At 45.3% G+C, this 15581-nt stretch overlaps 1 protein-coding gene across 1 annotated transcript in view; it reads left to right on the top strand.

The window, feature by feature from the left end:
• The window catches only part of TNFRSF13B (TNF receptor superfamily member 13B), a 55457-nt gene that overhangs the window by 16595 nt on the left and 23281 nt on the right, over positions 1–15581 (top strand). The window contains exon 3 of the mRNA XM_036296232.1: positions 935–1180. Coding sequence (XP_036152125.1) covers positions 935–1180 — 246 coding nt within the window. The remainder of the gene's footprint in view (positions 1–934; positions 1181–15581) is intronic.

Below are 15581 nucleotides of genomic sequence, written 5' to 3'. Positions count from 1 at the left end.
ATCCGGGGACCCTGGCGTGGTTCCCACAGGCTTGAAAAATGCAAGTAAAAACTTTAATGACTGTAATGCATATAACTATGTAATTATGTGTATACAATCTTTAAATTAGAATTTTTAAAAGAATAAAGTCACACATATGTACAGAACCTAAAAACAGACAGACAAACAAACAAACAAACAAATAAATAAATAATGTGATGGTAGGACCTTCCCCCCCAAAACGCAAAAACTTTAGTGACAATGTGATCACTACATTTCAATTTTAAGAGATACCTGAAAATCCTTATGTGTGTAGAAACTAGAGAGTGCACTTCTAAACAACCTTTAGGGACAGAAGAAAGAGCAACGAGAAGCAGGAACGTGTAAAACTGGGTATGAGAGCATGCCGTCTCCACGGGCGTGGTCTGGCTGGCACAGTGCCTCCATGGGTGTGGTCTGGCTGGCACAGTGTCTCCACGGGTGTGGTCTGGCTGGCACAGTGCCTCCACGGGTGTGGTCTGGCTGGCACAGTGTCTCCACGGGTGTGGTCTGGCTGGCACAGTGCCTCCACGGGCGTGGTCTGGCTGGCACAGTGCCTCCACGGGCGTGGTCTGGCTGGCACAGTGCCTCCACGGGCGTGGTCTGGCTGGCACAGTGCCTCCACGGGCGTGGTCTGGCTGGCACAGTGCCTCCACGGGCGTGGTCTGGCTGGCACAGTGCCTCCACGGGTGTGGTCTGGCTGGCACAGTGCCTCCACGGGTGTGGTCTGGCTGGCACAGTGCCTCCATGGGTGTGGTCTGGCTGGCACAGTGCCGAGGGTGCGGTGGGAGGAGCACCGGCCGCAGGTCGGTGGAAGGGCTCTGGGGAGTTAGATTGTGATGTTTCACCTTTGAGGCCCGACCCCCAGGCGCCCCAGTCCCCGCCCCCCGGTGGCATCACTGTTTCTGTCGCCCAGAGTCGCTGAGCTGCCACAAGGAGCAGGGCTGGTACTATGACCAGCTCCTGCGGGGCTGCATCAGCTGCGCCCCCATCTGCGGACATCACCCCGCGCCCTGCGCCCACTTCTGCGAGAGCCTCCGCAGGGGCCGAGCGGCCCTCCGCCCAGCGCCCAGGAGGCCGAGGCCCGGGCAGGCCGAGACCGGAGCAGACGCCGCGGGGAGGTCCCCGGGGTCCGAGCACGGAGGCCTGGAGGCAGGTCCAGGTAAGCCGCCGCGTGGGTCCTGAGTGAGCGGGGGCCGGGCACTGGATAACGAAGGAGGGTCTTCCAGGGGGAGGTCAAAGGTCCAGGCAGATGAACAGAGGTCATCACAGGAGAAAAGGGAAAATACAGGACGTACCCAGAAGCCCACGGGCAGGAAGGAAGCAGAAGAAAAGACCAGAGTCGGAGGCTTTTCTAATTTCAAAAAAGTGACCGTGCGCTTCCAGCCTTACCCCCGCAGCGTCCAGCGCAGTGGCCAGGCAGCCGCGTCCCCATGCAGTGCCCCAGCCAGTCCGGTGGCCACAGGACCCGGATCTAGTTGCTGCAATGCACTGGCACATGCCCAGCTGTGCCACAGCCCCGAGTGCGTTCTCGCTGGGAATGTGTGCCTCTCCATCCCTTCCCCTCACTCAGGCCCCTCGCCCCTCCCGTCGGGCAGCCATCAACGCGTTCTCCGTACCCACGAGTTTGTTTCTGTTTTGCTTGTCCCTTTGTTTTGTTTTTAGGTCCCACATGCAGGTGAAGCACACAGTATTTGTGTTGTTTTTAGGTCCCACATGCAGGTGAGCCACACAGTATTTGTGTTGTTTTTAGGTACCACATGTAGGTGAGCCACACAGTATTTGTGTTGTTTTTAGGTCCCACATGCAGGTGAGCCACACAGTATTTGTGTTGTTTTTAGGTCCCACATGCAGGTGAGCACACAGTATTTGTGTTGTTTTTAGGTCCCACATGCAGGTGAAGCACACAGTATTTGTGTTGTTTTTAGGTCCCACATGCAGGTGAAGCACACAGTATTTGTGTTGTTTTTAGGTCCCACATGCAGGTGAAGCACACAGTATTTGTGTTGTTTTTAGGTCCCACATGCAGGTGAAGCACACAGTATTTGTGTTGTTTTTAGGTCCCACATGCAGGTGAGCCACACAGTATTTGTGTTGTTTTTAGGTCCCACATGCAGGTGAGCCACACAGTATTTGTGTTGTTTTTAGGTCCCACATGCAGGTGAGCCACACAGTATTTGTTTTGTTTTTAGGTCCCACATGCAGGTGAGCCACACAGTATTTGTGTTGTTTTTAGGTCCCACATGCAGGTGAAGCACACAGTATTTGTGTTGTTTTTAGGTCCCACATGCAGGTGAGCCACACAGTATTTGTGTTGTTTTTAGGTCCCACATGCAGGTGAGCCACACAGTATTTGTGTTGTTTTTAGGTCCCACATGCAGGTGAAGCACACAGTATTTGTGTTGTTTTTAGGTCCCACATGCAGGTGAAGCACACAGTATTTGTGTTGTTTTTAGGTCCCACATGCAGGTGAGCCACACAGTATTTGTGTTGTTTTTAGGTCCCACATGCAGGTGAAGCACACAGTATTTGTGTTGTTTTTAGGTCCCACATGCAGGTGAGCCACACAGTATTTGTGTTGTTTTTAGGTCCCACATGCAGGTGAGCACACAGTATTTGTGTTGTTTTTAGGTCCCACATGCAGGTGAAGCACACAGTATTTGTGTTGTTTTTAGGTCCCACATGCAGGTGAGCCACACAGTATTTGTGTTGTTTTTAGGTCCCACATGCAGGTGAGGCACACAGTATTTGTGTTGTTTTTAGGTCCCACATGCAGGTGAAGCACACAGTATTTGTGTTGTTTTTAGGTCCCATGCATGCAGGTGAGCCACACAGTATTGTTTTGTTTTTAGGTCCCACATGCAGGTGAAGCACACAGTATTTGTGTTGTTTTTAGGTCCCACATGCAGGTGAAGCACACAGTATTTGTGTTGTTTTAGGTCCCACATGCAGGTGAGCCACACAGTATTTGTGTTGTTTTAGGTCCCACATGCAGGTGAAGCACACAGTATTTGTGTTGTTTTTAGGTCCCACATGCAGGTGAAGCACACAGTATTTGTGTTGTTTTTAGGTCCCACATGCAGGTGAAGCACACAGTATTTGTGTTGTTTTTAGGTCCCACATGCAGGTGAAGCACACAGTATTTGTGTTGTTTTTAGGTCCCACATGCAGGTGAGCCACACAGTATTTGTGTTGTTTTTAGGTCCCACATGTAGGTGAGCCACACAGTATTTGTGTTGTTTTTAGGTCCCACATGCAGGTGAAGCACACAGTATTTGTGTTGTTTTTAGGTCCCACATGCAGGTGAGCCACACAGTATTTGTGTTGTTTTTAGGTCCCACATGCAGGTGAAGCACACAGTATTTGTGTTGTTTTTAGGTCCCACATGCAGGTGAGCCACACAGTATTTGTGTTGTTTTTAGGTCCCACATGTAGGTGAGCCACACAGTATTTGTGTTGTTTTTAGGTCCCACATGCAGGTGAGCCACACAGTATTTGTGTTGTTTTTAGGTCCCACATGCAGGTGAGCCACACAGTATTTGTGTTGTTTTTAGGTCCCACATGCAGGTGAAGCACACAGTATTTGTGTTGTTTTTAGGTCCCACATGCAGGTGAAGCACACAGTATTTGTGTTGTTTTTAGGTCCCACATGCAGGTGAAGCACACAGTATTTGTGTTGTTTTTAGGTCCCACATGCAGGTGAAGCACACAGTATTTGTGTTGTTTTTAGGTCCCACATGCAGGTGAGCCACACAGTATTTGTGTTGTTTTTAGGTCCCACATGTAGGTGAGCCACACAGTATTTGTGTTGTTTTTAGGTCCCACATGCAGGTGAGCCACACAGTATTTGTGTTGTTTTTAGGTCCCACATGCAGGTGAAGCACACAGTATTTGTGTTGTTTTTAGGTCCCACGTGCAGGTGAAGCACACAGTATTTGTGTTGTTTTTAGGTCCCACATGCAGGTGAAGCACACATTATTTGTGTTGTTTTTAGGTCCCACATGCAGGTGAACCACACAGTATTTGTGTTGTTTTTAGGTCCCACATGCAGGTGAGCCACACAGTATTTGTGTTGTTTTTAGGTCCCACATGCAGGTGAGCCACACAGTATTTGTGTTGTTTTTAGGTCCCACATGTAGGTGAGCCACACAGTATTTGTGTTGTTTTTAGGTCCCACATGTAGGTGAGCCACACAGTATTTGTGTTGTTTTTAGGTCCCACATGCAGGTGAGCCACACAGTATTTGTGTTGTTTTTAGGTCCCACATGCAGGTGAGCCACACAGTATTTGTGTTGTTTTTAGGTCCCACATGCAGGTGAGCCACACAGTATTTGTGTTGTTTTTAGGTCCCACATGCAGGTGAGCCACACAGTATTTGTGTTGTTTTTAGGTCCCACATGCAGGTGAGCCACACAGTATTTGTGTTGTTTTTAGGTCCCACATGTAGGTGAGCCACACAGTATTTGTGTTGTTTTTAGGTCCCACATGTAGGTGAGCCACACAGTATTTGTGTTGTTTTTAGGTCCCACATGCAGGTGAGCCACACAGTATTTGTGTTGTTTTTAGGTCCCACATGCAGGTGAGCCACACAGTATTTGTGTTGTTTTTAGGTCCCACATGTAGGTGAGCCACACAGTATTTGTGTTGTTTTTAGGTCCCACATGCAGGTGAGCCACACAGTATTTGTGTTGTTTTTAGGTCCCACATGCAGGTGAAGCACACAGTATTTGTGTTGTTTTTAGGTCCCACATGAAGGTGAAGCACACAGTATTTGTGTTGTTTTTAGGTCCCACATGCAGGTGAGCCACACAGTATTTGTGTTGTTTTTAGGTCCCACATGCAGGTGAGCCACACAGTATTTGTGTTGTTTTTAGGTCCCACATGCAGGTGAAGCACACAGTATTTGTGTTGTTTTTAGGTCCCACATGCAGGTGAGCCACACAGTATTTGTGTTGTTTTTAGGTCCCACATGCAGGTGATGCACACAGTATTTGTGTTGTTTTTAGGTCCCACATGTAGGTGAGCCACACAGTATTTGTGTTGTTTTTAGGTCCCACATGCAGGTGAGCCACACAGTATTTGTGTTGTTTTTAGGTCCCACATGCAGGTGAGCCACACAGTATTTGTGTTGTTTTTAGGTCCCACATGCAGGTGAAGCACACAGTATTTGTGTTGTTTTTAGGTCCCACATGCAGGTGAGCCACACAGTATTTGTGTTGTTTTTAGGTCCCACATGCAGGTGAAGCACACAGTATTTGTGTTGTTTTTAGGTCCCACATGCAGGTGAGCCAACAGTATTTGTGTTGTTTTTAGGTCCCACATGCAGGTGAGCCACACAGTATTTGTGTTGTTTTTAGGTCCACATGCAGGTGATCCACACAGTATTTGTGTTGTTTTTAGGTCCCACATGCAGGTGAGCCACACAGTATTTGTGTTGTTTTTAGGTCCCACATGCAGGTGAAGCACACAGTATTTGTGTTGTTTTTAGGTCCCACATGCTAGGTGAAGCACACAGTATTTGTGTTGTTTTTAGGTCCCACATGCAGGTGAAGCACACAGTATTTGTGTTGTTTTTAGGTCCCACATGCAGGTGAAGCACACAGTATTTGTGTTGTTTTTAGGTCCCACATGCAGGTGAAGCACACAGTATTTGTGTTGTTTTAGGTCCCACATGCAGGTGAGCCACACAGTATTTGTGTTGTTTTTAGGTCCCACATGCAGGTGAGCCACACAGTATTTGTGTTGTTTTTAGGTCCCACATGCAGGTGAGCCACACAGTATTTGTGTTGTTTTTTGGTCCCACATGTAGGTGAAGCACACAGTATTTGTGTTGTTTTTAGGTCCCACATGCAGGTGAAGCACACAGTATTTGTGTTGTTTTTAGGTCCCACATGCAGGTGAGCCACACAGTATTTGTGTTGTTTTTAGGTCCCACATGCAGGTGAAGCACACAGTATTTGTGTTGTTTTTAGGTCCCACATGAAGGTGAGCCACACAGTATTTGTGTTGTTTTTAGGTCCCACATGTAGGTGAAGCACACAGTATTTGTGTTGTTTTTAGGTCCCACATGCAGGTGAAGCACACAGTATTTGTGTTGTTTTTAGGTCCCACATGCAGGTGAGCCACACAGTATTTGTGTTGTTTTTAGGTCCCACATGCAGGTGAGCCACACAGTATTTGTGTTGTTTTTAGGTCCCACATGCAGGTGAAGCACACAGTATTTGTGTTGTTTTTAGGTCCCACATGCAGGTGAGCCACACAGTATTTGTGTTGTTTTTAGGTCCCACATGCAGGTGAAGCACACAGTATTTGTGTTGTTTTTAGGTCCCACATGTAGGTGAGCCACACAGTATTTGTGTTGTTTTTAGGTCCCACATGCAGGTGAGCCACACAGTATTTGTGTTGTTTTTAGGTCCCACATGCAGGTGAGCCACACAGTATTTGTGTTGTTTTTAGGTCCCACATGCAGGTGAAGCACACAGTATTTGTGTTGTTTTAGGTCCCACATGCAGGTGAGCCACACAGTATTTGTGTTGTTTTTAGGTCCCACATGCAGGTGAACCACACAGTATTTGTGTTGTTTTTAGGTCCCACATGCAGGTGAAGCACACAGTATTTGTGTTGTTTTTAGGTCCCACATGCAGGTGAGCCACACAGTATTTGTGTTGTTTTTAGGTCCCACATGCAGGTGAGCCACACAGTATTTGTGTTGTTTTTAGGTCCCACATGCAGGTGAGCCACACAGTATTTGTGTTGTTTTTAGGTCCCACATGTAGGTGATGCACACAGTATTTGTGTTGTTTTTAGGTCCCACATGCAGGTGAAGCACACAGTATTTGTGTTGTTTTTAGGTCCCACATGCAGGTGAGCCACACAGTATTTGTGTTGTTTTTAGGTACCACATGCAGGTGAGCCACACAGTATTTGTGTTGTTTTTAGGTCCCACATGCAGGTGAGCCACACAGTATTTGTGTTGTTTTTAGGTCCCACATGCAGGTGAGCCACACAGTATTTGTGTTGTTTTAGGTCCCACATGCAGGTGAGCCACACAGTATTTGTGTTGTTTTTAGGTCCCACATGTAGGTGAAGCACACAGTATTTGTGTTGTTTTTAGGTCCCACATGCAGGTGAAGCACACAGTATTTGTGTTGTTTTTAGGTCCCACATGCAGGTGAAGCACACAGTATTTGTGTTGTTTTTAGGTCCCACATGCAGGTGATCCACACAGTATTTGTGTTGTTTTTAGGTCCCACATGCAGGTGAGCCACACAGTATTTGTGTTGTTTTTAGGTCCCACATGCAGGTGAAGCACACAGTATTTGTGTTGTTTTAGGTCCCACATGTAGGTGAGCCACACAGTATTTGTGTTGTTTTTAGGTCCCACATGTAGGTGAGCCACACAGTATTTGTGTTGTTTTAGGTCCCACATGCAGGTGAAGCACACAGTATTTGTGTTGTTTTTAGGTCCCACATGCAGGTGAGCCACACAGTATTTGTGTTGTTTTTAGGTCCCACATGCAGGTGAAGCACACAGTATTTGTGTTGTTTTTAGGTCCCACATGCAGGTGAAGCACACAGTATTTGTGTTGTTTTAGGTCCCACATGCAGGTGAAGCACACAGTATTTGTGTTGTTTTAGGTCCCACATGCAGGTGAAGCACACAGTATTTGTGTTGTTTTTAGGTCCCACATGCAGGTGAGCCACACAGTATTTGTGTTGTTTTTAGGTCCCACATGCAGGTGAAGCACACAGTATTTGTGTTGTTTTTAGGTCCCACATGCAGGTGAGCCACACAGTATTTGTGTTGTTTTTAGGTCCCACATGCAGGTGAGCCACACAGTATTTGTGTTGTTTTTAGGTCCCACATGCAGGTGAAGCACACAGTATTTGTGTTGTTTTTAGGTCCCACATGTAGGTGAGCCACACAGTATTTGTGTTGTTTATAGGTCCCACATGTAGGTGAAGCACACAGTATTTGTGTTGTTTTTAGGTCCCACATGCAGGTGAGCCACACAGTATTTGTGTTGTTTTTAGGTCCCACATGTAGGTGAGCCACACAGTATTTGTGTTGTTTTTAGGTCCCACATGCAGGTGAAGCACACAGTATTTGTGTTGTTTTTAGGTCCCACATGCAGGTGAGCCACACAGTATTTGTGTTGTTTTAGGTCCCACATGCAGGTGAAGCACACAGTATTTGTGTTGTTTTTAGGTCCCACATGCAGGTGAAGCACACAGTATTTGTGTTGTTTTTAGGTCCCACATGCAGGTGAAGCACACAGTATTGTGTTGTTTTAGGTCCCACATGCAGGTGAAGCACACAGTATTTGTGTTGTTTTTAGGTCCCACATGTAGGTGATGCACACAGTATTTGTGTTGTTTTTAGGTCCCACATGCAGGTGAAGCACACAGTATTTGTGTTGTTTTTAGGTCCCACATGCAGGTGAAGCACACAGTATTTGTGTTGTTTTTAGGTCCCACATGCAGGTGAGCCACACAGTATTTGTGTTGTTTTTAGGTCCCACATGTAGGTGAGCCACACAGTATTTGTGTTGTTTTTAGGTCCCACATGTAGGTGAGCACACAGTATTTGTGTTGTTTTTAGGTCCCACATGCAGGTGAGCCACACAGTATTTGTGTTGTTTTTAGGTCCCACATGCAGGTGAGCCACACAGTATTTGTGTTGTTTTTAGGTCCCACATGCAGGTGAGGCACACAGTATTTGTGTTGTTTTTAGGTCCCACATGCAGGTGAGCCACACAGTATTTGTGTTGTTTTTAGGTCCCACATGCAGGTGAACCACACAGTATTTGTGTTGTTTTTAGGTCCCACATGCAGGTGAAGCACACAGTATTTGTGTTGTTTTTAGGTCCCACATGCAGGTGAAGCACACAGTATTTGTGTTGTTTTTAGGTCCCACATGCAGGTGAAGCACACAGTATTTGTGTTGTTTTAGGTCCCACATGCAGGTGAAGCACACAGTATTTGTGTTGTTTTTAGGTCCCACATGCAGGTGAAGCACACAGTATTTGTGTTTTTTTTAGGTCCCACATGCAGGTGAAGCACACAGTATTTGTGTTGTTTTTAGGTCCCACATGCAGGTGATGCACACAGTATTTGTGTTGTTTTTAGGTCCCACATGCAGGTGAGCCACACAGTATTTGTGTTGTTTTTAGGTCCCACATGTAGGTGAACCACACAGTATTTGTGTTGTTTTTAGGTCCCACATGCAGGTGAAGCACACAGTATTTGTGTTGTTTTTAGGTCCCACATGCAGGTGAGCCACACAGTATTGTGTTGTTTTAGGTCCCACATGCAGGTGAGCCACACAGTATTTGTGTTGTTTTTAGGTCCCACATGCAGGTGAAGCACACAGTATTTGTGTTGTTTTTAGGTCCCACATTCAGGTGAGCCACACAGTATTTGTGTTGTTTTTAGGTCCCACACAAGCAGGTGAAGCACACAGTATTTGTGTTGTTTTTAGGTCCCACATGTAGGTGAGCCACACAGTATTTGTGTTGTTTTTAGGTCCCACATGTAGGTGAGCCACACAGTATTTGTGTTGTTTTTAGGTCCCACATGCAGGTGAGCCACACAGTATTTGTGTTGTTTTTAGGTCCCACATGCAGGTGAAGCACACAGTATTTGTGTTGTTTTTAGGTCCCACATGCAGGTGATCCACACAGTATTTGTGTTGTTTTTAGGTCCCACATGTAGGTGAAGCACACAGTATTTGTGTTGTTTTTAGGTCCCACATGCAGGTGAGCCACACAGTATTTGTGTTGTTTTTAGGTCCCACATGTAGGTGAGCCACACAGTATTTGTGTTGTTTTTAGGTCCCACATGCAGGTGAAGCACACAGTATTTGTGTTGTTTTTAGGTCCCACATGCAGGTGAGCCACACAGTATTTGTGTTGTTTTTAGGTCCCACATGCAGGTGAAGCACACAGTATTTGTGTTGTTTTTAGGTCCCACATGCAGGTGAACCACACAGTATTTGTGTTGTTTTTAGGTCCCACATGCAGGTGAAGCACACAGTATTTGTGTTGTTTTTAGGTCCCACATGTAGGTGAAGCACACAGTATTTGTGTTGTTTTTAGGTCCCACATGCAGGTGATTCACACAGTATTTGTGTTGTTTTTAGGTCCCACATGCAGGTGATGCACACAGTATTTGTGTTGTTTTTAGGTCCCACATGCAGGTGAGCCACACAGTATTTGTGTTGTTTTAGGTCCCACATGTAGGTGAGCCACACAGTATTTGTGTGTTTTTAGGTCCCACATGCAGGTGAAGCACACAGTATTTGTGTTGTTTTTAGGTCCCACATGCAGGTGAGCCACACAGTATTTGTGTTGTTTTTAGGTCCCACATGCAGGTGAGCCACACAGTATTTGTGTTGTTTTAGGTCCCACATGCAGGTGAGCCACACAGTATTTGTGTTGTTTTTAGGTCCCACATGCAGGTGAAGCACACAGTATTTGTGTTGTTTTTAGGTCCCACATGCAGGTGAAGCACACAGTATTTGTGTTGTTTTTAGGTCCCACATGCAGGTGAAGCACACAGTATTTGTGTTGTTTTTTAGGTCCCACATGCAGGTGAAGCACACAGTATTTGTGTTTTTTTTAGGTCCCACATGCAGGTGAAGCACACAGTATTTGTGTTGTTTTTAGGTCCCACATGCAGGTGAAGCACACAGTATTTGTGTGTTTTTAGGTCCCACATGCAGGTGAGCCACACAGTATTTGTGTTGTTTTTAGGTCCCACATGTAGGTGAAGCACACAGTATTTGTGTTGTTTTTAGGTCCCACATGCAGGTGAAGCACACAGTATTTGTGTGTTTTTAGGTCCCACATGTAGGTGAAGCACACAGTATTTGTGTTGTTTTTAGGTCCCACATGCAGGTGAAGCACACAGTATTTGTGTTGTTTTTAGGTCCCACATGCAGGTGAAGCACACAGTATTTGTGTTGTTTTTAGGTCCCACATGCAGGTGAGCCACACAGTATTTGTGTTGTTTTTAGGTCCCACATGCAGGTGAGCCACACAGTATTTGTGTTGTTTTTAGGTCCCACATGCAGGTGAAGCACACAGTATTTGTGTTGTTTTTAGGTCCCACATGAAGGTGAGCCACACAGTATTTGTGTTGTTTTTAGGTCCCACACATGCAGGTGAAGCACACAGTATTTGTGTTGTTTTTAGGTCCCACATGAAGGTGAGCCACACAGTATTTGTGTTGTTTTTAGGTCCCACATGTAGGTGAGCCACACAGTATTTGTGTTGTTTTTAGGTCCCACATGCAGGTGAGCCACACAGTATTTGTGTTGTTTTTAGGTCCCACATGCAGGTGAACCACACAGTATTTGTGTTGTTTTTAGGTCCCACATGCAGGTGAGCCACACAGTATTTGTGTTGTTTTTAGGTCCCACATGTAGGTGAAGCACACAGTATTTGTGTTGTTTTTAGGTCCCACATGCAGGTGAGCCACACAGTATTTGTGTTGTTTTTAGGTCCCACATGTAGGTGAGCCACACAGTATTTGTGTTGTTTTTAGGTCCCACATGCAGGTGAACCACACAGTATTTGTGTTGTTTTTAGGTCCCACATGCAGGTGAAGCACACAGTATTTGTGTTGTTTTTAGGTCCCACATGTAGGTGAAGCACACAGTATTTGTGTTGTTTTTAGGTCCCACATGCAGGTGAGCCACACAGTATTTGTGTTGTTTTTAGGTCCCACATGCAGGTGAAGCACACAGTATTTGTGTTGTTTTTAGGTCCCACATGCAGGTGAGCCACACAGTATTTGTGTTGTTTTTAGGTCCCACATGCAGGTGAAGCACACAGTATTTGTGTTGTTTTTAGGTCCCACATGCAGGTGAAGCACACAGTATTTGTGTTGTTTTTAGGTCCCACATGCAGGTGAGCCACACAGTATTTGTGTTGTTTTTAGGTCCCACATGCAGGTGAGCCACACAGTATTTGTGTTGTTTTTAGGTCCCACATGCAGGTGAACCACACAGTATTTGTGTTGTTTTTAGGTCCCACATGTAGGTGAAGCACACAGTATTTGTGTTGTTTTTAGGTCCCACATGCAGGTGAACCACACAGTATTTGTGTTGTTTTTAGGTCCCACATGCAGGTGAAGCACACAGTATTTGTGTTGTTTTTAGGTCCCACATGCAGGTGAAGCACACAGTATTTGTGTTGTTTTTAGGTCCCACATGTAGGTGAGCCACACAGTATTTGTGTTGTTTTTAGGTCCCACATGGAGGTGAGCCAAACAGTATTTGTGTTGTTTTTAGGTCCCACATGCAGGTGAAGCACACAGTATTTGTGTTGTTTTTAGGTCCCACATGCAGGTGAAGCACACAGTATTTGTGTTGTTTTTAGGTCCCACATGCAGGTGAAGCACACAGTATTTGTGTTGTTTTTAGGTCCCACATGTAGGTGAAGCACACAGTATTTGTGTTGTTTTTAGGTCCCACATGCAGGTGAGCCACACAGTATTTGTGTTGTTTTTAGGTCCCACATGTAGGTGAGCCACACAGTATTTGTGTTGTTTTTAGGTCCCACATGTAGGTGAGCCACACAGTATTTGTGTTGTTTTTAGGTCCCACATGCAGGTGAAGCACACAGTATTTGTGTTGTTTTTAGGTCCCACATGCAGGTGAAGCACACAGTATTTGTGTTGTTTTTAGGTCCCACATATAGGTGAGCCACACAGTATTTGTGTTGTTTTTAGGTCCCACATGCAGGTGAAGCACACAGTATTTGTGTTGACATTTCACTGAGCAGAGCACTGGGTCCGTCCATGGTGCTGCAAATGGCGAGGTCCCCTCTTTGTCTGGCTTCGGGGTGTTCCACTTATGGGGTCCCATCCGCCCATTGTCTCTGCTGCAGGCCCAGGCTGCTTCCCTGGGGTGGCCATTGCAAACTGCTGCGCGGAACCCGGGGCGCACGCATGTTTTCAAATTTGTGTTTCGGGTTTCTTTGGATAAATACCAGAAATGGAATTGCTGGGTCAGAAGGTATTTTATTTTTAATTTTTTAAAATAAATTCCATGCTGTTTTTCATAGTGGCTGCACCAATTCACAATCCCACCAGCACTGAGTGAGGGTCCCTTTTCTCCCCATTTTCCACTAACACTTATTTGTTGATTTACTGATGATAACCATTCTGAGAGGTATGAAGTCATATCTCACTGTGGTTTTAATGTGCATTTCCCTGGTAATTAGCCATGTTGAGCATTTCATATGTCTATTGGCCATCTGTGTGGCCTCTTAGGAGAAATGTCTAGCAGGTCCTCTGCCCAATTTTTAAAAATCAAATTGTGTGTGTGTGTGTGTGTGTGTGTGTGTTAGGTTGTATGAGTTTCTTATATATTTTGGTATTAACTCCTTATCAGACATATCTATCATTTGTTAATATCTTAGTCCATTCAGTAGGTTGTCTTTTCATTTTGTTAATGGTTTCCTTCACTGTGCAAAACTTTTTAGCTTGATGCAGTCCCATTTATTTTTGCTTTGTTTCCCTTGCTCAAAAAGACATATCCAAAAATACATTACTAAGAGCAATGTCAGAGTGTACGCCTATGTTTTCTTCTAGGAGTTTTATGACTTGGGATCTTACATTTAAATCTTTAATCCACTTGAGTTTATTCTTGTAGATGGTGTAAGAAAATGTTTCCCTTTCATTCTTGGCGTGTATCTCTTCAGTTTTCTCAAAACCACTTATTGAAGAGACTACCTTTACCCATTGTATATTCTGGCCTCCTTTGTCATAGATTATTGACAATATAGGTGTGGGTTTATATCTGGGCTCTCTATCCTGTTCCATTGATCTATGTGTCTATTTTTATGCCCGTACCATGCTGTTTTGATTATTGCAGCTTTGTAGTATAGTTTGATCAGGTAGCATGATAGCTCAAACTTATTTCTTGTTTCTCAATATTGCTTTGGGTATTCAGGGTCTTTTGTGGTTCAATGCAAATTTTAGGGTTATTTGTTCTAGTTCTGTGAAATATACCATTGTTATTTTGATAGGGATTGCACTGAATCTATACATTGCTTGAGTAATATGCACATTTTAATGATGTTAATCCATGAGCACAGTATAAGCTTCCATTTACTTGTATCTTCAGTTTATTTCTTCAATGTCTGATAGTTTTCTGAGTATAGATCTTTTACCATATTGATTAAATTTACTTCTAGGTATTTTATTCTTTTCGATGCAATTGTAAATGGGCTTGTTTTCTTAATTTCCCTTTCTGGTAGCTTGTTATTAGTGTATAAAAAAGCAACTGGCCCAGCCAGTGTGGTTCAGTGGTTGAGCGTCAACCTGTGAACCAGGAGGTCATGGTTCAATTCCAGTCAGGACACATGCCTGGGTTATGGGCTTGATTCCCCAGAAGGGGGTGTGCAGGAGGCAGCCAATCAATGATTCTCTCTTATCATTAATGTTTCCATCTCTCTCTCCCTCTCCCTTCCTCTCTGAAATCAATTTAAAAAAAATTTTTAATGCAACTGATTGCTCTAGCCAGTTTGCTAAGTGGTTAGAGCCTTGCCCCATGGACTGAAGGGTCAAGAGTTTTAAAAAATACAAACGACTCCTGGATATTAATTTTGTATCCTGCTACTTTACTAAACTCGTTTATCAGTTCTAATAGTTTGTTGTTGTTGTTGTTGTTGTTGTTGTTGTTGTTGTTAATCCTCACCTGAAGACATTTTTCCATTGATTTTCAGAGAGAGTGGAAGGGATTGGGAAAAATGGGGAGAGAAACATTGATATGAGAGAGACACAGCCATTGGCTGCCTCCCATGTGTGCCCCGACCAGAGCTGGGGACGGAGCCTGCACCCAGGTTACCTGGCCTTAACCAGAGTCAGCCCGGGCCCTCCGTTCACAGGCTGGTGCTCTTTAGGGCTCTCTAGGTAGTGTATCATGCAGTTCCGATGCCTTCTATTTCTTTTCCTTGTTTGATTGCTGTGAAATCAATAAGAATATATATTTTTAAAAATGCAAATGCTTCAGCTTTTCACCTTTGAGTATCATGTTGGCTTGTCATATGTGGCCTTTATTATGTTGAGGTATGTTTCTTCTATTCCCACTTGGCTGACAGCTTCCTTTTATAAATGAACTAGAGGCCTGCTGCACAAAATTCATACATTGGGGTCGGGGGGAGCCACAGCCTGGCCAGCACCCTCTCGCAATCTGGGACCCCTCGGGGATGTCCGACTGCCGGTTTAGGCCATGGGATCGGGCCTAAACCAGCAGTCAGACATCCTTCTCACAATCCGGGACTGCTGGCTCCTAACCACTCACCTGCCTATTGCCCCTAACCACTCTCCCTGCCTGCCTCATTGCCTCTAACCACTCGCCTACCTGCCTGATCACCCCTAACCACTCTGCCTGCCTGCCTGATTGCCCCTAACCACTTGCCTGCCTGTCTGATCACCCCTAACCACTCGCCTGCCTGTCTGATCACCCCTAACCACCTCTGCCTCGGCCCCCACCACCGTGGCTTCGTCTGGAAGGACATCCAGAATGACATCCAGAAGGTAGTTTGGCTGTC

This window comes from Myotis myotis, unplaced genomic scaffold (assembly GCF_014108235.1).
Source record: "Myotis myotis isolate mMyoMyo1 unplaced genomic scaffold, mMyoMyo1.p scaffold_m19_p_29, whole genome shotgun sequence".
In the NCBI taxonomy this organism is placed as follows: Eukaryota; Metazoa; Chordata; class Mammalia; order Chiroptera; family Vespertilionidae; genus Myotis; species Myotis myotis.
This window is presented reverse-complemented; position numbering and strand designations above follow the sequence as displayed.